The sequence below is a fragment of the Chiloscyllium plagiosum genome, chromosome 6 (genome assembly GCF_004010195.1).
Source record: "Chiloscyllium plagiosum isolate BGI_BamShark_2017 chromosome 6, ASM401019v2, whole genome shotgun sequence".
NCBI lineage: Eukaryota > Metazoa > Chordata > Chondrichthyes > Orectolobiformes > Hemiscylliidae > Chiloscyllium > Chiloscyllium plagiosum.
In genome coordinates this window covers 73,427,179-73,450,078 of record NC_057715.1, presented here as the reverse complement: position 1 = coordinate 73,450,078, position 22,900 = coordinate 73,427,179, and the positions used below count along the sequence as shown (strand labels likewise).

General features: G+C 38.6%; 1 protein-coding gene across 1 annotated transcript in view; it reads right to left on the bottom strand.

Annotated features, from left to right (window-relative positions):
• Window positions 1-6,715: 6,715 nt before the first annotated feature.
• Window positions 6,716-22,900, bottom strand: part of LOC122550699 (protein THEM6-like) — a 34,771-nt gene continuing 18,586 nt past the window's right edge. Inside the window, exons 3-4 of the mRNA XM_043691829.1 lie at window positions 18,851-18,983; window positions 6,716-9,261 (exon numbers count right to left, since the gene is read on the bottom strand). Coding sequence (XP_043547764.1) covers window positions 9,034-9,261; window positions 18,851-18,983 — 361 coding nt within the window. The 3' untranslated portion in view covers window positions 6,716-9,033. The remainder of the gene's footprint in view (window positions 9,262-18,850; window positions 18,984-22,900) is intronic.

Here is a 22,900-nt window from a genome sequence, read left to right as displayed (position 1 = left end):
TCTACAGACCACCTAATAGCAGTAGAGAGATTGAAGAACTCATAGGCGGGCAGATTCTGGAAAAATGCAGAAGTAGCAGGGTTGTTGTTATGGATGATTTCAACTTTCCCAATATCGACTGGAACCTCGTAAGTGCAGATGGTTTGGATGGAGCTGTTTTTGTCAGGTGTGTTCAGGAGGGTTTCCTTACTCAGTATGTAGACAGACTGACAAGGGGAGAGGCCATTTTGGATTTGGTGCTCGACAACGAGCCAGGACAGATGTCAGATCTTGTGGTGGGAGAACACTTTGGTGAAAGTGATCACAACTGCCTCACATTTAGCATAGCCTTGGAGAAAGGAGCAGTTACCGAGGGAAGATATTTAATTGGGGAAAAGGAAATTATGACACTATCAGACAGGAGTTGGGAAGTACAGACTGGGAGCAATTGTTCCACAGAAAGGGCACAGCAGACATGAGACTATTTAAGGAGCAGTTGTTGCAAGTGATGCACAAATTTGTTCCTCTGAGACCAGTAAGAAGGGGTAAGATTTAAGGAACCTTGGATGACGAGAACAGAGGAGCTTCTCGTCAAAAGGAAGAAGGCAACTTACGTAAGATGGAAGGAGCAAGGATCGAGCCCAGCTTTAGAGGATTACAGGCTTGCTAGAAGGGAGCTCAGAAATGGACTGAGGAGAGCCAGGAGGGCGCACGAAAAAGGCTTAGCAAGAAGGATTAGGGAGAACCAAAAGGCATTTTCCTCATACATGAGGAATAAGAGAATGATCAGGGAGAAGGTAAGGCTGATCAGGGATAGCAGATGGAACTTGTGCGTGGAGTCTGAGCAGATAGGGGAAGCCCTAAATGAGTGTTTTGCTTAGGTTTTCACCAAGGAAAGGGAACTTGTTGTGAATGAAAACTTAGAGGAGCTGGGATACAGTCTTGATCGGATCGAGATTGATGAAGTTAATGTGCTGGAAATTTTGGAAAACATTAAGATTGATAAATCTGGTCTGACCTTGGGGACTTAGCTTAGGCTGCTCTGGGAAGAGAGAAAGGTTGCTAAGCTGTTGGCGAGGATATTTGCCTCCTCACTCTCCACGGGAGTCGTACCGGAGGATTGGAAGGAGGTGAATATTGTTCCTCTTTTCAAGAAGGGTAACAGCGAAATCCCTACAATTACAGACCAGTCAGTCTTAGTCTGTGGTCAGCAAAGGTTTGGAAAGAATTCTGAGGGACAGGAGTTATGACTATTTGGCAAAGCATAGTGTGATTAAAGGCAGTCAGCATGGCTTTGTGAGGGGCAGGTCATGCCTCACAAATCTTATTGAGTTCTTTGAGGAGGTGATGAGACAGGTCGATGAAGGTTGAGCAGTGAATGTGGTGTATATGGACTTCAGCAAGGCATTTGATAATGTTCCCCATGGTAGGCTCATTCATAGTCAGGAAGTATGGGATACAGGGAGATTTGGCTATCTGGATTCAGAATTGGCTGGCTGACAGAAGGCAGAGAGTGGTTGTAGATGGAAAGTATTCTGCCTGGAGGTCAGTGTTGATTGGGGTCCCGCAGGGCTCTTTTCTTGGGCCTCTGCTCTTTGTAGTTTGTATAAATGACTTGGACAAGGAGGTTGAGGGGTGGGTTAGTAAATTTGCAGATGACTCAAAGGTTGGAGGTGTAGTCGATAGTATAGAGGGCGACTGCAGGCTGCAGCGTGACATAGACAGGATGCAGAGCTGGGCTGAGAAATGGCAGATGGAGTTCAACCTGGATAAATGCGAAGTGATGCATTTTGGAAGGTCGAACTTGAATGCTGAATATAGGATTAAAGACAGGATTCTTGGCAGTGTGGAGGAACAGAGGGATCTGGGTGTGCAAGTACATAGATCCCTCAAAGTTGCCACCCAAGTGGATAGGGTTGTTAAGAAAGCATATGGTGTTTTGGCTTTCATTAGCAGGGGGATCGAGTTTAAGAGCCGCGAGGTTTTGCTGCAGCTCTACAAATCCCTGGTGAGATCACACTTGGAATATTGTGTCCAGTTCTGGTTGCCCTAATATAGGAAAGATACAGAGGCGTTGGGAAGGGTGCAAAGAAGGTTTACCAGGATGCTGTCTGGACTGGAGGGCTTGCCTTATGAAGAAAGGTTGAATAAGCTCAGACTTTTCTCTCTGAAGAGAAGAAGGAAGAGAGGATACCTGATCGAGATATACAAGATAATGAGAGGAATAGATGATAGAGTCAAAAGCCAGAAACTTTTCCCCAGGGCAGGATTCACTGGTACGAGGAGTCATAGTTTGAAGATATTAGGAGGAAGGTATAAAGGAGACGTCAGAGGTCGGTTCTTTACGCAGAGAGTTGTGAATGTATGGAATGCGGTGCCAGCTGTGGTGGTGGAAGCAGAGTCATTGGGGAAATTTAAGTGACTGCTGGACATGCACATGGATAGCAGTGAGTTGAGGGGTGCATAGGTTGTTACTATATTTTACATTAGGATTAAACCTCAGCACAACATTGTGGGCCAAAGGGCCTGTTCTGTGCTGTACTTTTCTATGTTCTATTCAGCCTCTTCCTATAATTCAAATCTGCCAGTCCTGGCATCAACCTTGTAAATCTTTTCTGCACCATCTTAGGTTTAACAGCATCCTTCCAATAGAAGAGCAACCAGAATTGTACCCAGTATTCTAAAAGTGACCTCCCCCAATGTCCTGTACAGCCATAACGTAACATCCCAACTCCCTTACTCAGTGTTCTGACTAATGAAGGCAAGTGTGCCAAATACCTCCTTCACCACCCTGTCTATCTGCGACTCAACTTTCAAGGAACTTGCACCCCCATGTCTATTTGTTCAGCCACAGTCCCAGGGCCCTACCATTAACTGTATAAGTCCTGTCCTGACTTGCCTTATAAAAATATGACACCTCACATTTATCTAAATTAACCTCCATTTGCTACCCCTCGGCTCATTGGCCCATCTGATCAAGGTCCCATTGCAAGCTGAGATAATCTTCTTCATTGTCCACTGGACCAGCTATTTTGCTGTCATCTGCAACTTACTAACTGCCACTCCTACATCCACATTCAAATAATTTACATAAATGACAAAAAGCAGAGAACCCAGCACCAATCCCTGTGGTACATGATTTGTCACAGGCTCCAATCTGAAAAGCAACCCTCTACCACCATACTCAGTCTTTATTGGAATATGAGAAACACAAGCATTGATAAACAGCTATTTTACATGACCAAGACTTCCATAAAAATATAATGCAGTTCTGTAAAACATGTCATACATGTCAGGTACTAGGAAAGCAACATATAATTAAACCACACCCTTTGATACCCTTACAGTTTTTGAAGAACCATTTAGTTAGGTGTTAGTAGATTGTGAAGGAGCATACTGAAAATGAAATGGGTTATCAGTATATACTTAGGTTATGGATATAACAACTCTATTTGCAGAAGCTATTCTTGAAATAATGGCTGTTGCAGCTAAGGTAGTAGTGGAAAAGTTCACTTTTTTTTATTCGTTACAATATGCAAATTGAGATACAATCTGATCAGGATTCTAACTACATGTCGAACCTTTTCCAGGACATAATGAGCAAATTGGACATTAAGTCAAATGCATACTACCTACAAACACAGGGCGCTTTGAAAAGTTAGCATCTGACTCTCAAAACTATGATTTAGGCGTACTGTCACAAGGATCCACAGGACTGTGACAAAAGATTTGTTTTCTTAATATCTGCTATATGTCAGAATTTCTACTGGATTTAGTCCATTTGAAGTGATTTACAGTCATGAGATTAGAAACCCATTAAAATTAATAAGGGAGAAGTTTTTGGAACAAAAACAACAAATCCTCAATGTTGGATTACATGCCCATGCTTCTCGAAAGACTTGTAAGAGCATGTAGGGTACCACAATAGCTTTTGAAATTTCACAAACAAAAATAAAAGAATGGATGGATAAACATTCTACAAGTAGACTGTTTGAAGCATGTGATGAATTTTGTATTGTTGCTTTTCCAAGCTGAACCCCTGGAAGTGCGATTAAAGGTAGTTAGGAAGGGTGGTAAAGTGACTTATCTGACAGATTATACTGGTAAGGAACATTGGAACAAGTGTCAGCCATTCAGCTTGTTCAGCATGCCCTACATTCACTATGGTCATAGCTGATCAAACATTTCAATATCTTTTACCCACTTATAATTAGAAATCTAACAAATCTCTACCTTAAACATACTCAAAGACAGCTTCCACAGAACTGTGTTGGTAGAAAATTCCAAAGATTCATCACCCTATCAGTAAAAAAAATTCTCTTGAATCTCAGATCTAAGTGGCTTGACTCTTTTCTTTAAATCATGCCCCTGATTCCAGTCTCACCATCCAGGGGAAACACCTTACCTGCAGCTAACCTGTCCATCCTTTAAATCGTTTTTGGAAGTTAACTTAAGACTGCCAGCAAAAAATTGGTCACCTCCAGGGAAACCTTTGCAATTTCCAGTGCCATTTGCAGCTCAAATTTGATATTTTGTTTACCACCTACCACTCCCAAATCCTCTCAGTCTCTTTTCTAAAATAATCTTAGATGAGCCCCCAATTTCTTGTACTTGTATTGGGAAAGTGTGCTGATTCTCAAGTTCCACTGCAGAGAGTTGCCATAAACTTTAATGATTTAATCAAATCTCACAAAGTCCCTGACTGACCTCATTAATGGAATCATGTGAACTGAAAACACTGACCAGGTTCCTGCATTTAACAAGAATTACTATTTCTTACAAATGAGTAAGTTTGAAACACAAGAAACAGCTATGAATTATCATTGTACGGATCTACTAGTTAAAACCTTAAACTCTTTGAAGACTTCTACATATATGTAGCCAGTCAAATACCAATAGCACATAAGTAAAAGGAAAATAAAACCAGGAATGACTATTCAATAACTCCAGTTCACATGGTTTACTGAGATGATATTTTTAGTTTGTCAGGACTTAATGTTCTTCAATTGCTTTTCTCCAGGTGCCTTCGCTTCTTCACAGAAGAATTGGTATACTAACTACAATGTTTCTTATTAGTTAAGGGCAACAGCTTTCAGCAAACTGGTGGGGAGGAAAAAAACTAGCTTCCTTCAGAACTCAAGTATTTTTATGCAAAGACAGAGTCAAAAGCTGTCCCACCAACAAGGACAGAAATAGAATATGTGATTAGGAAGTGAAGTTCAGGGAGTCAGTGACATTATGGTAATTATTTTGGATAATTAATCCAAAACTCCAGGCAAATGGTCTGAGCACATGGGTTTCACTATGGCAGATGGTGAAATTTGAATTTTTTTGAAAACTACCAAAAAGCTAGCTGAATGGCAACTGTTGACTGCTGCAAAAACCCATCTGATTCACTAATGTCCTTTAGGGAAGGAAATCTGCCATCCATACCTGACCTACATGTGACTCCAGACACAATGCAATCTGCCCTCTGTGCAATTTGGGATGGAAAATAAGTGCTGGCATTGTCAACCATACCCTCATTCCATGAACAAATATATAAAAAATGTTGTGACAGGCTGTGATATCAATGGCTTTGGTGTTTCTATTATGTAGCTGAGGGAAATTTTGATAAACCTATTAGAGGTAGAGGTAAAGGGAGGAAGTAGTTAGAAAAGAATTGATGAATTGCCACAATGTGTCCTATAGTTTGTATATAGTAATTAGCCATAATCCACAAAGGACCATAGGCATCCGTCCATTACAGAGAGAGAAAATTGGTTAAAAATGGCATGAAGGCAGGAGGCAGGCCTCCATGAATTACCACAGTGAACTTCGGGATCATTCTGCTTCTCACTCTAGTGATTTAATTAACTGACTCTCACAAGATCAATTGCAGCCACATGTTGCCAGTGTTGAAGGTGATCAATGAGTCCCCATGCAGGTGTAAAAATCAAACAAACTGCCTCTAACCTGGAGGTGTTAAGCATTTTGAATGATACTTCAGTGTTACCAATCAAGGCAAGTGATGGGTATTGCATAACACAAAGAACTTAAGCCTTGGATAGACTTTGCCTGGTTAAGAGATGAGATGCACCGCACCTAGCTTCCAGACATGTATTTGACATGCATGGAGCTATTTATTCTTCCATCAGTGATCATGAAGATGTTGACAGGGGTGTGGTGATAGATGTAAAGTTGAAAGCCAGCTGCTCAATTTCTTTTTTTTCAAACTGACACTTATTATCACAATTCTGTGAGTTATCCAGGTTATACTGTAGGTAGACAGCAACGCTATTCAATATGTAGATGAACAAGGCCCTGCAGATGGCACTGAATTCTTTGAATGACTTTGCAACAATGTTCAAAAAAATCATCTAGTAATTAGAGTACAAAAGCAAGAAAGTTTCATGTACTTTATAAAACACTGACTTTACCTCAACTGGAGCATGGTCTCCGATTCTAATGTCCACACTTTTGAGAGGATGAGAAGAAATTGAAGTTGGTGTAGAGATTACTTATGAAAATGGTTCCAGGAATGAGAGAAATCAGTTATCAGGAATAATTTTGGTAACTGGGACTGGTCTCCTTTGATAAGATTAGTTTGAGAGGAAATTTTATAGAGATGTTCAAAATAATGAGGGACCAGTGATGTAGATTTGATTCAAAGGTATCTCTACATGATGCATTTATACATGATGTAGGAATGCTTATGTTATCCTTCATAAGGAACTAGTAAATTGGTAATATGGTATTTTAGGATCCAACAGATATTTATTACAGCTCACTGACATACATAAATATTACATTCACAGGCAGGTTCATGTCCAGGCTAACATTAAACCTTTCATTTGCAAAGAGTAGCATGCTTCCATCAGCACATCATGCTTCAAGTGTCTAGAGTTGAGATGGAGTCTGAGACCTTTGTACTCAGGTCCCATGCTATGATAGTGATGATATCTTCAGCATGTCTGTTAAAGCTATACTTACATACCAGCTGTAAGACATAACACAATAGCCAGAACACAGTAGATCCAAAGTATCTATTCCCATTAGTAGAACATTAAAATCTAGGAAAACTTTATTTTATACCGTAAGTGGTTGGAATCTGGAATGCATTGTCTTAGAGTACAGCAGAAGCGAATTCAAGCATGGCTTTCAAATTGCTTAATCGTCTGAAGAGAGAGTATTTGAAGAACTATGGGGAAAAGGTGAGGAAGGTAAGGAGAACTCAGTTGATCTTGCAGAGAGCCAGCAGTGAAGGAGCGGGTAGATGTCCTTTCAATTATTACAAAATAATGGGGTTTTTTTCAAACTGGACAATGGCCTAGTTTCTGCATCGAAATGTGATGTTGCTAAAAGATTTTCCTTTTGAAGCATTTCTGTAAGCCGCATTAACCCTGAGGCAAAACTACCTCTTTAGCTTGCCCCACCATTCACTTTGCTCATTTATTGGCCATGTGTTGTGGGCATTGCTGGCTAGACCATCACTCATTTCCTGGAAGATACCAAGGAGCATGGCCAAGTTGGTGCAGTGCATCTTATAAAATTGTAACCATTCCTGCCACTGTGCATCAGTGGTGAAAGGTATGGATACTGAAGGTGATGGACGGGATAATCAATGAAGCACGCCATTTGTTCTGAATATCGTCAAGTGTCTTGAGTGTTGTTGGAGCTACACCTATCCAGTCAAATTGAGGGTATTCCATCATACTCCTGACCTGCCTTGTAGACGATGGGCAAGCATTGGGAATACAGGACTTGAGCTACTTACTGCAGGATTCCCAATCTCTGACCTGCTCTTCTAGCAGCCATGTTTAATATGGTTGGTCCAGCTAAATTTCTGGTCAATGGTAATCCCTAGGGTGTTTATTATAAGTGATGTTTTTCTGTGCTGTTGCTCAGAATATCTGGAATACTAGAGCTGGTGGGGTGCAGGCATGGTTTGGTGCAGTTTCACAGCTCCTGTGCAGCCTTCTCTTCATCATTCCCATTTTGATCCATGAGAAAGACATTTTGCTGCACTCAAATTCTGTTTTCTTTTTCATTACTGTTGTGCAGTAGCTCAATCTAACTAACCCTTTGAGGTTAACAGTGAGGAAATTCTTAGCTTTTGATTTACATGAATCACATGGTGAAATGTACCCATGAGTCTGAGCTGTCACATAAATGTCCTTGTCTCCAATAATTAAAATTGATAGCCTTTGCAGGAACTTTACAACTACTAATCAGTGGGACAAGATTTGTAATAATATTGTGTGTCCTATACAATCCTGTCTTTCATCAGTTCTGAGCACAGATTTCATCTTGGCCCTGTTTCTACTGGTCCCTGAAAATCGTTTTCTTTAATATGAAAATTAAATGTTTTTCTTGATCATTCTTCGCGTATCCCTTTAAGAGATGTTACTGGTTAGTCCTAACTTTATCTGGTACAATGCAATGAGCACATTGTGCATTAAAATTATATCTGAGTCCTACAAATTTGATTTGCTCCTTTAAACAATCACTCACCTGCTTTACATGGAAGTACTAGGTGAACATTTAAAGGTTTTTTTGTACATTAAATTAGGCAGTTCATCAGATATGGTGGTTTATTCAGGCCTGAATTAAGTACCAGCAAACCACCTCCTTACCAATTGAAATTAGACTGGTCTAGGTATGACCATTTTGGGAATAGAACATTATATCATGACATTAGTGACAGGCATCATGAAAAGGATTACTCTGAGCTTTGAGCTAAGACTTGGGGACATAAAGATCTCCATCAAACATCCAGAAGATGATTAATAGTATTTACTGAAGCTAGTTGTGTTTTTTTTCTTCCAATAATAAGGACCTCACAACAGCAATATATTAACTTTACAGATTCTAAAGATGTACCATCTAATGTCATTAATTTATAATGTAAAGCTCATAACAGTAATAATAATTGTTTTCCTTGCAACACAAAATAAATATTTGATGAGGCGCTTAAATAAAATAAAGTGTCAAGCTGAATGTTGAAATTCCAGTGAGACACTATTGCCATGGATCTCCAGTGTTCCTGTTTCTTGACAGTTTGCTGTTAGTCCTTTATGCTTTCAGCTTTGCACTGCTGGCAAGGTTATATTTGATCCACATCTGTAGCTCTTCTGGAAAATCTGGGCATTCCACTTTCCTCTTACATAAGGTCTGCAGCAACTTTTCTGGGGTGCTGTACAAAACATGCTGTCGACATAACATGGTGGCACACACAAAGCTGTCCCTGCAAGAGATGAACTCCTGCTCGACATAGAATGCCTTTTCATCCCAGCAAAGAATCTGTTGGAGAGGGAATAAACATTTAATGAATAAAATAGTTCGTATTTTGCCACAATTACTCTGATTATACAAACCAGCCCGGAATTATGCTTCCAGGAATGCAAGCCAAAGACAGGGCTATGACATCGAAGCTCTAGTTCAGCCCTACTGATGTTAAGGCCTGTATATTCTGAGAAGTGGCAATCACATTCAGATTGCCATTTTGCTCCATGTTCCATTAATAACAAGCTTCATATTTCTAGTCAGAATTTCGATCCCAGCTCCTTCAGAAATGTGAAGCCTATATAAAATCAATGTTAATTTCCAAAAACTGCAGAATAGTGCAGTCTTTGTAAAAATTTGGCATGAATGATTTTGGTATAGCAAATAAGAAATAGCTGTTTCCAGATTTAAGGTGATTGACAAATGAACCATAAGTGACATGAGGAAACATTAATTTACGTAACTAGTTTTTGTGGTCTGCAAAACAGTACTTGAAAGAGTGGTGGAAGGAGATTCACTAATAATACTTTAATAATAATAAAGACAATTAGATAAATGCTTGTGGGGGGAAATATTGGGTTATCAGGAAAAAGCAAAGTGGGATTAATTGAATAACTTTTTTTAAAGCAGCAGAGATACAATGAGCCAAAAAGCTTCCTTCTGTACTGGATCATTGTGATTTTATCCACTGTACCTAGTTCTAATGAGGATTTACCACATAGTATGATTTTAGTCACCAGGACAACTTACAGATGAACAATTATTTTCTTTATTTCCTATTGGTTGTATATTTCTTTTAACGTAATAGCATCAAATTTTCATACTTCTGCAAATGTTTGATATTTCTACACATAATTTATGGATATGTAATACAAAAGTAAAACAACTTACAACTGATTTTTTTCAATTAAGCACCTTAAGACATTTTCCTACATTGTAAATATCAAATAGAGCATAGGCAACCAAAAATGAAGTCCTGACCTGGGGAAGCATGCCAAACTATGAAAGCAGCATACAAAAGAGCTCAGTAATTCCACAATCAACAGATCAGCTCAAAGTCCTCTAGTTATGCCATATCCAGTCAAGAATAGTGGTACCCAATCAAATTACTGAAGAGAAAAGAGCCTCCAAAAATATCCCCATCTTCAACAAAGGTGGAGCACAATACCAGAGTGCAAAAGGAAATGCTGAACATGGATGATCCATCGCAGAGCCTCAGATACAAACATTTAACAGAGTGCACAATGGAAACAGCAAAACCTTTGGGCCTGACAACATCTAACACTAACGCTGAAGATGTGTGCTTCAGAACGAGATGCATTTCTATCACAGTTGATTGTAATACCGGACAAGCCAGATACAAAGTGAAACATGGCTTGATAGACCATAAATTTTATATTTGCAATTTGTTTGCCATAGTGGTCAGGCACTAAACATCTTTACAAGAGGTTGCGCATGTACCTTTAATAAATTTTGATGTTCTTTATTACATACAAAAGTAAAACAACAAATAAGTTTATGCTGGACAAGATTTAATTGAAAGGCTCTTATTATAGATACCAGAAATAAAGATTCACCCTTTTGGCTACAACAACAACAACCTTACACATACTCAAACCTTGGTGATGGATCACCCTATTTCCCACTTTAAAAGTTCTTTATTCAGTGAGCACAGCTTCTGCATTCACTCAATTCCATTTATTTAGTTGATGTCTCTTCCTGAATCCTTCAGATAACCTGCTAACACAGATTACTTAATTCTTATAAGGGTTCTTTAATCTTCTCTTCTACAGCCTTATGTTTCTGGAGTTTTTCTCTCACTCACATGAAGCCAAGACATCTTTTTGTCTATCCTGTTTTGAAGACTGCTCAACAACATTGCTCCTTTTAGGACTATTTCTCTATCGCTGAAAGAAATCTACACATCCATTGACCTTCTGCATTGCTCCATTGTTTCCCCAAAATAAACCGGTTTATCTTTGCCTTGCTATGTCAGAAGACACCTTGCTGCTTGTCAATAAGCCATTTTTCTTCTCTCCTTTGTTTCTAAAGGCACTAACCTATTCATGAAGGTTCTTAAGAAGTCTAATGAGTTAATTGATTAAACCAGCTGTGGAAAAGGACATGTTTCTAATAGTTGTCAGTGATCAAATTGCTGAAGACTGGATGGTATTAGAGCTTGAATATAGTTTGATTATCTGTTTCAGTCTGATCCTCAGAAGTCCAAATAAACTAAATTGTGAGCATTCTGTGTGTAAGATTTTTTTGCATTATTTTGTTATCTACTTTGCTTCATTAAAGAACTTAGAGTACATCCTGCTGTTATTGACATCCAGAGTAAATCTGATGGACCAGGGAAAGTAGGAATAAATGATGACGGCCTCTCTTTTATGACATCTAATTTCTCCATTATAACACTACCTCACTTCCTCAGAAGTCCAAAGAATTTCCTCCCCTGCGTCCTTCTCCACCAATCACAAGATGACATTGAACTCATTCTAATCATACCTATACAACAGTCACAAACATTGTTATGTTCTGACCTGGTAGCAACTGCAAAACGTCTCTGATAGCTGTTCTCTAACTTCACGTCCAGCCATTTTCTTTCTATTGAACACCAAGCTCTCCTACTAATAATCTTATTTTGCTCCCTGTCATCAGGTAACTATAAACTTATGATTTTGCAATACATAAACAAACATCCTTCTGTTTCTGTAGGAAACAAAATGTCTTTCAAGAAGCAATACTCAGATGACTAGATAATATCAAAGCCCTTAATGCAATGGAGCAAACAACACTCAAAATCATAGACTCATCAAGAGCAACTAATGTTGGAGTTGGCAAGGCTGCAGCAATACTGATTTCCTAATACTTATCCACAATACACTCAGCCATACACATGCTCCATCATGTTCCCAGTTGTTGCTCCCACACTGAAACTCAGGCTTCCAGGAACTCAGCTGGAGACATGTTGTGCACATATTCTACTCCTGAGCACTGAAACTGCCTTACTTTCCACAGTACAGGAAGAACACACCACAGCTTTGAACTCTTTCATCACTCACCCATTTAAATTAAACTCTTCAATTCTCTTAAAAATCAAACAATAATTTCTCTAGGGCCCTTCTTCTCTGGTTCCCTGTAATACAGGAGTTATGCAACCAGCTTGATGACAATCCAAAATTGAATAAGGTAGTTAGTTATCAGCTACTGTCAGCACCATTCATCACCCATTTCCCTGCTGTGCACCTGAGGTAGAAAAGCAGTCACTTCAGAACCACCATCATGCACTCCATTGTCCTGAAGCATCCCCTCAGGGATCATCACTCTATGCACGGATAGCCTTAACAGGGTCTGCTCATGAAACATCTAATGCAAAGTTAGAAGCAGTGAGGGAACAGTGGAAATCATTGAAAAATAGATATACTAACTTGCGGCACCAATCTTCAAAAGCAAATTCCTTTTGGCACTCATGCGATTGTACAATTTATTAATTAGGTTGTTAAGGAATTGCTGTTCCGTGCTGAAAGTTTGGAGACACCTTGCATGGCAATCTGTCACAAGGTATCAGCACTCTGCAGTCTATCTTAGATTATGATAATTTCCACTGGACCTTCACAAAAAAATTGCATAATGAGGTTAACACATTATGCTCTCCATTGGTAACCAGCATGCTTGCTCCCACATCACCACCTCAATTCTGCCCATCATGCTGCCAGAAAGCTATCTAGGTTAGACTGCTCCCACCAGAAGCCAATGTTCTGAAGCCTTTAAAGGCCTGGTCCTCGAAAGCCTGAGCTCCCAGAAATTGCTGACTGCCAACGTGTCCGGATTCCTCACTTGTGCCTTACGTATTTATGTTAAAGCTAATGGGATTCATTTGTAGGAACACGCAAATTAATTTTAAAAAAAAACAAGGAATGAATCAATTGAATTAAAATGTAACCTTTCACTGTGACAAAATCTCTCCAAAGCACTTTATAGCCTTTGAAGTACATGATGGATTAACACTTTGAAGGGAAATGATGTCAAGATTATCGCTGCATTAATCTGAAACTTTTGTTGGAAGTATAGCTTCATCGCAAGTTTTTATCTTGCACTGTCAAGATATCATTGTTGATTCAATTGTGTAAAAGTGCTTCACTGCAGAGTCAAAGAGTAGCAAACAATAAGATGAGAACTGATAAGGTGGAAAGCATGGTGGAACTTGAGAACAAACAGGTTAAACAAGGCTCTGCACATAGTTATATAATGTTCTATCCTTCTGAGAAAATCCTCACCTTCCCTAGAATTTTCCTCACTAACTGACATTCCTTCATGTACAAACATTTTTGTATCAAGAAACGATACAATACGTACATATTGCTCAAAATTCCATGGGATGTTGAAAAGCAAAAACAAAATCACCTCTCATAAACTATTTGCTAAGGATGTATTAGTAGAATAAATGTAAAAGAAAGCAATCTTCAAGATAAACTCTCCTGGTGGCCTAATTACAAATAGCAAAACCTGGAGTGCTTGCAGTTGAGTGCCATTGTAAGGAAGAAATAGCGCTGCTGCAGCCTTGTGTTAGTACTCTTGAAGAAGGGCTAATGCCCGAAACGTCGATTCTCCTGTTCCCTAGATGCTGCCTGACCTGCTGCGCTTTTCCAGCAACACATTTCCATCTCTTAGTACTCCTGAAGTCCGTTATGGGTCGTCTCTTGGATTAGAACCTAGTAACAGTGTAACAGTGAAGTGACAGCAATATATTTCTGTGTCTTCATACCCTTGCAATATATTTACTTAAGTTTAAAAATGCTAGCTGTAGACCTAATTTTTATTCTATCAAACTGAACAGCATTAAAGAAGTCAGGAGAAAGGTCATAAGGTCCAACAATAAAGTGACCATAACAGTAAATAAACCCTATCTTTTAGTTTTCCACTTGCTACTTCTTTATTGGCACTTCTTTTGCCACCTTATATGTTTGTCTCTTTGTCATTAAGAAAACCATATCCTCTTTCCATGCTATTCTTAAATCACTTTTTCACAAAATGTTGAAATTGTTCAGGTATCATTGCAAGTAAAGAGTAGATATAATTAAATGAATACTGTTAGAATATTTATTAAAAATTCAAAAGATAATCATGAATAGTAACATGAGAAGACTGTCACACTCACTGGGGTGGCACACTGGAAACAGATCCCCACTTCCCAGTCATCACAAAAGCTAAACATTTTTATTAAAATACACAAAGTCCCCAATATACCTGTCAGAGACACCCAGGAAACAGAAAACACAGGCCAGTTTCTGTACTTAACAAGAACTGTTATTTATTATAGATAAATAGATTCTAACTATAGTTAAACAACAATAAATTGTTGACATATAACTTTAGTAGTTAAGACTCTCACCCCATCTGCCCCTTGTAGCAGTCCAAACGCTTCTGCCAGTATTCTGCGCACTCACAAGATGTTCAGCTGCACAGGAGCCAATCAGATAGTTGTTCTTACGCTGATGGCCTTGGCCATCTACAATTAGTCGCAACTATACAAAGCAATCAGCAATTTGTTGCTAGCCAAATTTTACATTGTACACTTCTCCCGATGTTGGCACATCTACAGACAGATTTCCCTACTACTTGAACACAGCAGCAGTGTAAACATAACTTACAATGTGTTTGAGGAGGCTGGAAAGGGATTTGAGGGTTGGAAAGGAAGATTATTTGAAATTGGAGAACTCAGTGTTGAGTCGTCCGGGCTGTAGGCTGATTACGGTTTTACAAAAATATTGGTGAAGGTCCAGTGGTAATGTTCAGATGATGTTACATTTTTTTTAAAAATTCATTAACATGATGTGGACATTGCTGGGCTGGGCCAGCATTTATTGCCCATCCCTAGTTGCCTTGGAGAGATGGTGACACATTTTTAGAGACTGCACAATGCATGAGCTATTATTCTACTGTAAAGGTGAAGAAGCAGTGATTACTATTGCTGTAAAGCTACAAAGTTAATTTTGGTGATAACCATTGTCCTCCTTTACTTCTCATTGACTCCCCCTTTCTTGATTTCTTGCCTGGTCTTGCCTTCTTTCAAACTGTTGCAGCTACCTATCGTAATCCTACTTTTTAGTGTTTTGCCATAGTGTTTTTGTTTTGCTCTTCCAAAGATGGTATGAGCAGGCCTAAGTATTGATTAGGTAGGCAGGTGAACATGTGGCCTGAGAAATAATTAGACCAGTCAGGTTAATGAAAATAAGACACTAGTAGCCATGAGAGTAAGCTGCAAAACACTTCAACAAAAAAGCATTCTGAGTTTTTGAACAAGCTGAGGACTACTCAATAAGAATAGGCAGCTGAATATACAGGATGAAAAGTATGTAGTGAGCTAGTGTGCAAATGAGTAGAAGGCTGGAAAGGAGAGGGAGCAGAAATACTGAAGTTCGATGCTACACTCTGTTGGTATGGTCACAACCAGAGGCTATGAAATTATCCTGTATTGGCTTTTTCAGAAAATGTAAAGCATCACTGGTAGCAACATTAAAGATTGAACCTGATGATAATTGCTGCTTGATCTGCCAGTGGATGGAAAATAATCAATTTCCCCAATGACAGAACATTTTATAAGAACATTGGAAAAAGAGTAGGCCATTCAACTCTTCAAGCTTGTTCCACCAGTCTGGGAGATCATGGCTGATCTGTGGCCCAACAAAAAAATCTCAGATTTTAAAAAAACTGAACTAGTATTGATCGTCCTTGTGTTTAGAAGTACTCCCTAAAATTGCTGACATTTGTGGCCTGTGAAAACCTTAGCCTCCAGCCACACTGTCTAAGTTATGAATGTACAACTCAAGTACACGTGCAGTAACTCCATTATTGGTAAGTTTGTTGTGCAGTACGATCAATGACATGTAAAGTTGACCCAGTTCTGAGAATAGCTCCCACTGCATAAGCACATTTGACAAAATTGGGACCACAATAAAATTTCACTGTTTAACTTCAGTTTCTGTGATGCCTTTCTTTCTAAAAGATATTTTCAACAGACATTTTGAAATTAAGTTGAAAAAGAATTATATCAATTTAGTTCTGAAGGAAGGTCACTGGACATGAAATGTTAACTTTGCTTTTATCCACGGTTAGGTGAGAGGAGAAAGATTTAGAAAGAACACGAGGGGCAACTTTTTCTTTTACACAGAGTGGTTTGTTTGTGGGATGAACTGCCAAAGAAAGTGGTGGATGTATAGAGAGTTACAACATTTAAGAGACATGGGTAAGTTCATGAATAGGAAAGGTTTGGAGGGATATGGGCCAGATGTAGGAAAATGGGTTTAGTTTACTTTGAGAACATGTTTGGTGTGGACTGCTTGGACCAAAGGGTCTGTTTCCATGCTGTGTGACTGTGACTCCATGAAAGGTACTGCCAGAGCTGAGTTTTTCCAGCAATTTCTGTTTTTATTTCTGATTTCCAGCATCTGCAGTTATTTTTATATCAATTTAGTTATTGTGAAATTGTTGTGAAATGGAAAGAAATTTTGAGTGATGGTTCATTTGAAATTATTGGTCATAGGATAACTTTACACCTAATCTAACACAAATCAGGCATTCTATTTAATATGATATAGTCTCAGTCAGGAAGGTGAATTTGCTTATTTTAGCAGGCTGTTGAAAATATAACAATAAGAACTTTTGTGCTGCTTTCTTTCAGTGACGGAGATCTACCTGTATGCACATTACAGGTAGATCTCATTCTACTTAAACAAAAACTGTAAATCCTTGGAAAAGGATAAAATCTTACCATGATGGATATGGTCTAGTACTTGGGATAAAACTGAGCCTGCAGCAGAAACACCAAACACAATAGTTCAAAATGGAACCAGTGAGCCTTAACTTGCAGTTTAGTGGAAATAATAACATCCATACCCTTATAACTTTTAGACTTGACTATTTCTGTGATTCCTGACCACACTGGCAAATTGAAGTTATGATTTGGGAAAATACCATCAAATTACGTTATGGTCTGGTTAGAGATCAGTAACTTATCTTTAAAGTAGACAAAAGGTGAAATCCAGTGGAGCTACTATGAGAACAAAGCACAGATTCCAGTTTTGAACAACAATATTTTGCAAGTTAGAACAGTAATGCAATCTACAATAAAAATACAACTCCCAGAATTAACATATGTGGTAAACATAGATAATAAACTGTAGTCAAACACTTCACAGCATACATAAAATAACAAATGCAATCAGGATAAATTTCATGGATATCTCAGCAACTCCCCCCATAAATGTTAATGAAATGGTAGGTCATCATATTTTATTAAACTTCACAAAGAGTTATGATTCTTCACTTTTGCCAATCTGACCTTGAGAAACTCACTCTCAACAACTGCTCCTGTTCTAGTTGATCACCATTTTATCCTGGGTCTATGCTTCCATGAATTCTAAAAACTGCACAGGCACAACTTAAGTTTTTCAATACCGATTAATTTCATTAAGCTATTTCCGCATTGCAGCTCAACAAATTATTTCTGCATGGAGATTGCTTCTCTTTCTCAAAAGACTTCCCTGAGCCTCAGTTACATAAAGCTATTCAAGTGCTTTTGACTTCTCGCTGAGTATCCTACACACAGCACGTGTGGTTCAGATGCATTCTCTGAGCACAACAAAAAATCAACAGCAACACATGTTTACTCTCTTTCTCCCCCTCACAAATTCACTGACTTTCAGTCTCTGTACATCTTGTCTGAATTCCTGTTCAGTGACCATTGAACTATCCCAAGTGACCTAATAAAAACCTTGCAGTAAGCCCAGTCCATTTTGCTGTAAGAATTGAATATTGACACCTAACAACTCTTGGACCTGAGAGTTATTTGAAGTTACATTTCATAGAGAACATTGACTGGCTCAGTAGAAAGAAAATGGATATCAATATGGAGGATTTCATTACACCATTTTATTGAACTCCTCGTCAGCTGTCGATGATGTCCTCCAAACTTGTTGCTTATTGTTGGAAAGAGTGAATACACTGCCTTTCTCTAGTCCCACTACTCCATGGATCACAAAATGAATTTAATTTTATCGAAATAAATTTTATGCACATTCATTATACTTTAGATATCATACTACAAGGCATTAAAGGTCTCAATTTAAGAAAAATTGCTATTTAATGCTTTTCTTTTCCCCGACCCAGTGCTGGAATTTAAGAGCACCGTCCAATTTGGAAATACTTTTATTACACAGCAGTTAACTTACCACTGATTTGTTTACTTGAATACAAAAGCTGTGTGATTAAAAGATCAGGTCAGTTTAAACACATCTGCATCTTCGAGTAAACTGTGCATGGCATGGGATTAAGCACCTGCCAACGTAGCAGTTGCTGAATACAGATGAACTGCTGAGCATCACATGCTATAAAAGCCAACTCTACAAGAGCAAGGCACAGTGAGTCGGTTGCTTGATGTTTAGTGAGTTTTCTGCTCAAAGATGTTGCGACATAGCATATCATCTGATTTACCTTAAGCAACATCAACAGATATCCAACGTGAAAATCAGAAATACAATACAACTTAACCACTTTGACTGAATATTCTTTACTATACCATCATGAACAGGAAGTACCAACTTACCCTGGATCGAATCTTGAACTGTTCAAATAAATTCAGAGATCGTCTGTACCGTATTGTTGCGGCACCAAGCACCATATTAGCTTTTAACTTTCTTGTTACATGGAATATACCATTGCGGATATAGAGTGAGAACCTGGAAAACATATACAATATAAGGGAGGATGTCGAAACCATTTCAGAATTATTCATAAGTGTACAAAGTTCTGAAACAAATACTTGGATGTAAATCTGATTTATTTCAAAGGAACAGTTTGAAATAATCTTGGAATCTTGGTTTAGGAAATAAAACCTGACCAAATCAGGAAAAAGAGCCAATGCATATATTTGATGGACAATTCAATTTTGTGAGAAATTCAATTGACAAAGCAGCTACATTTTATCTCTGGAGATCATAAATGTTGAGAGAAAATATTGCAATACTATTAGTTTGATGGCTCGTCTAAAATTATAACTGACAATCAACACTGTTCAATTCAAAGTTTGTGAGAAGATTTGTAGCTCGGGTGCTCGTTGTTGTGGTTCTGTTCGCCGAGTTGGGAATTTGTGTTACAGATGTTTCGTCCCCTGTCTAGGTGACATCCTCAGTGCTTGGGAGCCTCCTGTGACAACTATAAATGCTGGAGGAAACAACACAAAGCGCTTCACAGGAGGCTCCTAAGCACTGAGGATGTCACCTAGACAGGGGACGAAACGTCTGCAACACAAATTTCCAGCTCGGCAAACAGAACCAAAACAACACTGTTCAATGAACCTCCCCTTGATCACCAAAATACAAAACATAAATTGTGTACATGGCATGCACATCACAAATCAGGAATGAACTGTCAAATCATTTGTGATTGAGTCATTTATTTATTCATTCATTCACAGAAGTGGGCATCAGTGCCTGGGCCAGTATTTATTGCCCACCTGTGTTTGGCCTTGAGAAGGTGGTTGTTAGCTGTCCTCTTGAAGTGCTGAACTCAATTTGGTGTAAATAGATCCACAGTCCATTAAGGAAGGATTCCAGAATTTTGACCCCAAAACACTTGAAGGACTGGTAACTTATTTCTAATTTAGGAAGGATCCTTGGAGGGAAACTCGCAGGTAGTGGTTTTCCTATGTACCTGCTGCCTTGTTCTTCCAGATGCTGGGGGGCTTGCAAGGTGCTAAGGAGTCCTATTTCAGGCTGTTGTTTGACTGGTTTATGAGACAATTCTCCCAATGTTGGCATTATCTCCTAGATGCTGGTAAAGATGACAGGGCTAAGTCTGCTGTTGTTTTTTTCTGGTGCATCAGTAAGAATCAACCATAATGCAGAAGTTCTGCACTCATATGTAGGCCAGACCAGGTATGGATGGCAATGATTTTCCATAAAGCACATTAGAATAGAATAGCAATTTATTGTCACATGTATTATTACAGAAATAAAATGTTTTATTAGTCGCCATACCACAGCGCCTAAATTAATGACAGAAAATCATAACTAAGAAGAAAAAGAAGTAAAAGTTCATCACAGTTCGATTACTGACTCCTGGGTTTGGAGTACGCTGGCAAGCCCGGCCAAAACCGCCACACAGGACCAGGCTGAGACCGCCATGTTGGGCCATTGGAAAACCCAGAGGCTGCCTCCGAAACAAGATCGAGACCTCTAGGTGAACATAAGATCTCTGTGGGAGGAATAGAACTTCATGCCAGGCTGGTGGAATACCTGAAAGCCACAAAAGAAGACATCCATGACTGGATGAGATCTCCATGCTGGGACAAGAACACCATGCCGGTAGACCATCACACTGGGAGACTGCCCTGTCAGGCCCATACCATCATTCCACGACACCGGAAGCCACCTCATTGTTGGGCCTAGGCTGGGAGAAGACACCTTCTGGCGAAGTTGTTAAAAGAAGGGAAGGTACCATGATAAATGGAGACATTTAAAAAAAAAGCACAGAAAGAAAAGAAAGAATAAAGTGAATGGAGTAGATGAGTAGGATATTAATGAACCAGATGAGTATTTATGACAATGGTTCACAGCCATCATCCAGGTTTTTCAAATTATACCATTTGACGTGGTGGGATTCAAATCAGAGTCTCCAAAACAATACAGATAGTTCTCCTGTAATCTGATAGTTGCATTCTTGAGCAATCCCACATTATAGAAAAATTGTGCTTTGGAAACAGTGCTTAAAGAAGTGGTGATAAAATCACATTACAGCCAACACACATTTTAAAAGTCCGCACTCTAGAAACACAGTGTCCCCAAATCGTCACTCACGTTACAATGAATGCGCGTAACAAAACACACATTATAGCAGAATGACTTTATCTCTGTATTATTTATCCAGTGACTGTACCACCACATTATCACCTCTCTCAATTTTGATTTTATCTGTATCAGCATAATTTAGTCATCACAGGGAGGCTGACTCTCTGGTTTTGCTTTTCCTTTGTATTAGAAATGAGGTCAGAAATTAAGCAAGGAACCATGCCATAGTCAATGATCTGAAAGACTAATTATTCTCTAACATGTAGCTACACTACTATATCCGCTTATTGTGTACTTTGCTTTCTGTCTTGGCCTCAAGCTTTTCTTTCTCATTTGTGTTAATACCTTCTACTCACTCTAGACCCTCCTGCTTCATTGACTATTTGTTTTCTTTCCACCGTTAATCAACTCTAAAGCACAGAGAAAAAGGAAAAGATGAGATGGCTCTGTTATAAAACATGTGATTAAAAAGGCTGTCAGAACCAACTTTAGTTCAGAGGATCAAATGTAGAATCTGCTGGGGTTATCATAAGAAACAGCAAAGATGTCACTGATGGGAGTGGATTACAGACCCCCAACAGAACCTACAATGTAGGACAGTGTATAAACCAATAAATAATGGGAGCTTGTAAGAAATGTATTATTATAATCTTGGGAACTGTAATTCTTATATAAGTTGGACAAACTAAATTGGCAAAAGCAACCTGAAGGATGAGTACATAGAGTCGGTTCAGAAAATTTTCTTTGAACAATATGCTTTGGGCCCAACCAGGGAACAGGCTATTTTAAACCTGGCAATGCATAATTAAACAGTAATAATTAATGACAATACTGAAATATAAATATAATGATTCCTTCTACCTTATCAGGCAATTTTGACTTCTGGTACAAAAGCTTTATAAGACAGTAACGTTTAAGCAGTCTCCATGCATCCACGGTCACATGGAATATTTTGGAGAGAGGAAAGAAACCTCATGGAATACAACCTTCCTTCAGCAGTTGCTGTAAGATGTGATTTAGCCAAAAATGGTAAGATTCAGCCCAAAATATTTATTGAACCACTGTCATTTTCCCAAATTACACGATAATTTCTCTTATCCCTGCCTCTAATGCAACCAAAAACTACTTCCTATGTTAAGCTTATCGCTCGAGAATTTTGAGCAATTTTTTGTACTTTTCATTCTTTGTCTTTATTTTAAATGTATTTTTTATCCAACTTCTGCATTTCTTGCTGAATAGTTTGAGAACTCTTCTTGATCTCCATCCTAAAGATTTACATACCTTTTGATTTTCCCTTTGACTATGTGGGTAATCTGTTTACAAATAATTTGTGTCTATCTCATGTCACAACTAGAATGATAAGTTTATCACGTTGGAAATTGCAAGCTTAAACTGGCTTCCTTCCAATATGATGCAGCACACTACATTTAAACTTCAACACAGCACACTTCCTAATTTGGCTTTAATATATCTGTGGTTTAACCTGCGAAAGCTAAAATAACTCAGAAGTAAAATAAATTAGACACATTTTGCAATACAAGCCAGACATTGCATGCTAGTGATACGGATGAACTGTAAATGAAGGGAAAGAGAAAGAAATCAGAAAAACCTTATGAGTGCCTCTTTCAGCAATTGCAATTACCAAACAAAATAAATTTCAGGCAAACATAGCATTTTTAACCAGAACATGGAACAGTGCCCTGAATTTGAAATAGCAAGCCCACTAATTTAAATGCGATGCACATAATATGGTTAATGATAACTGAATTTAGAAATGTAAAATCAGGCTGAGTTACAAGTTGCTGAGT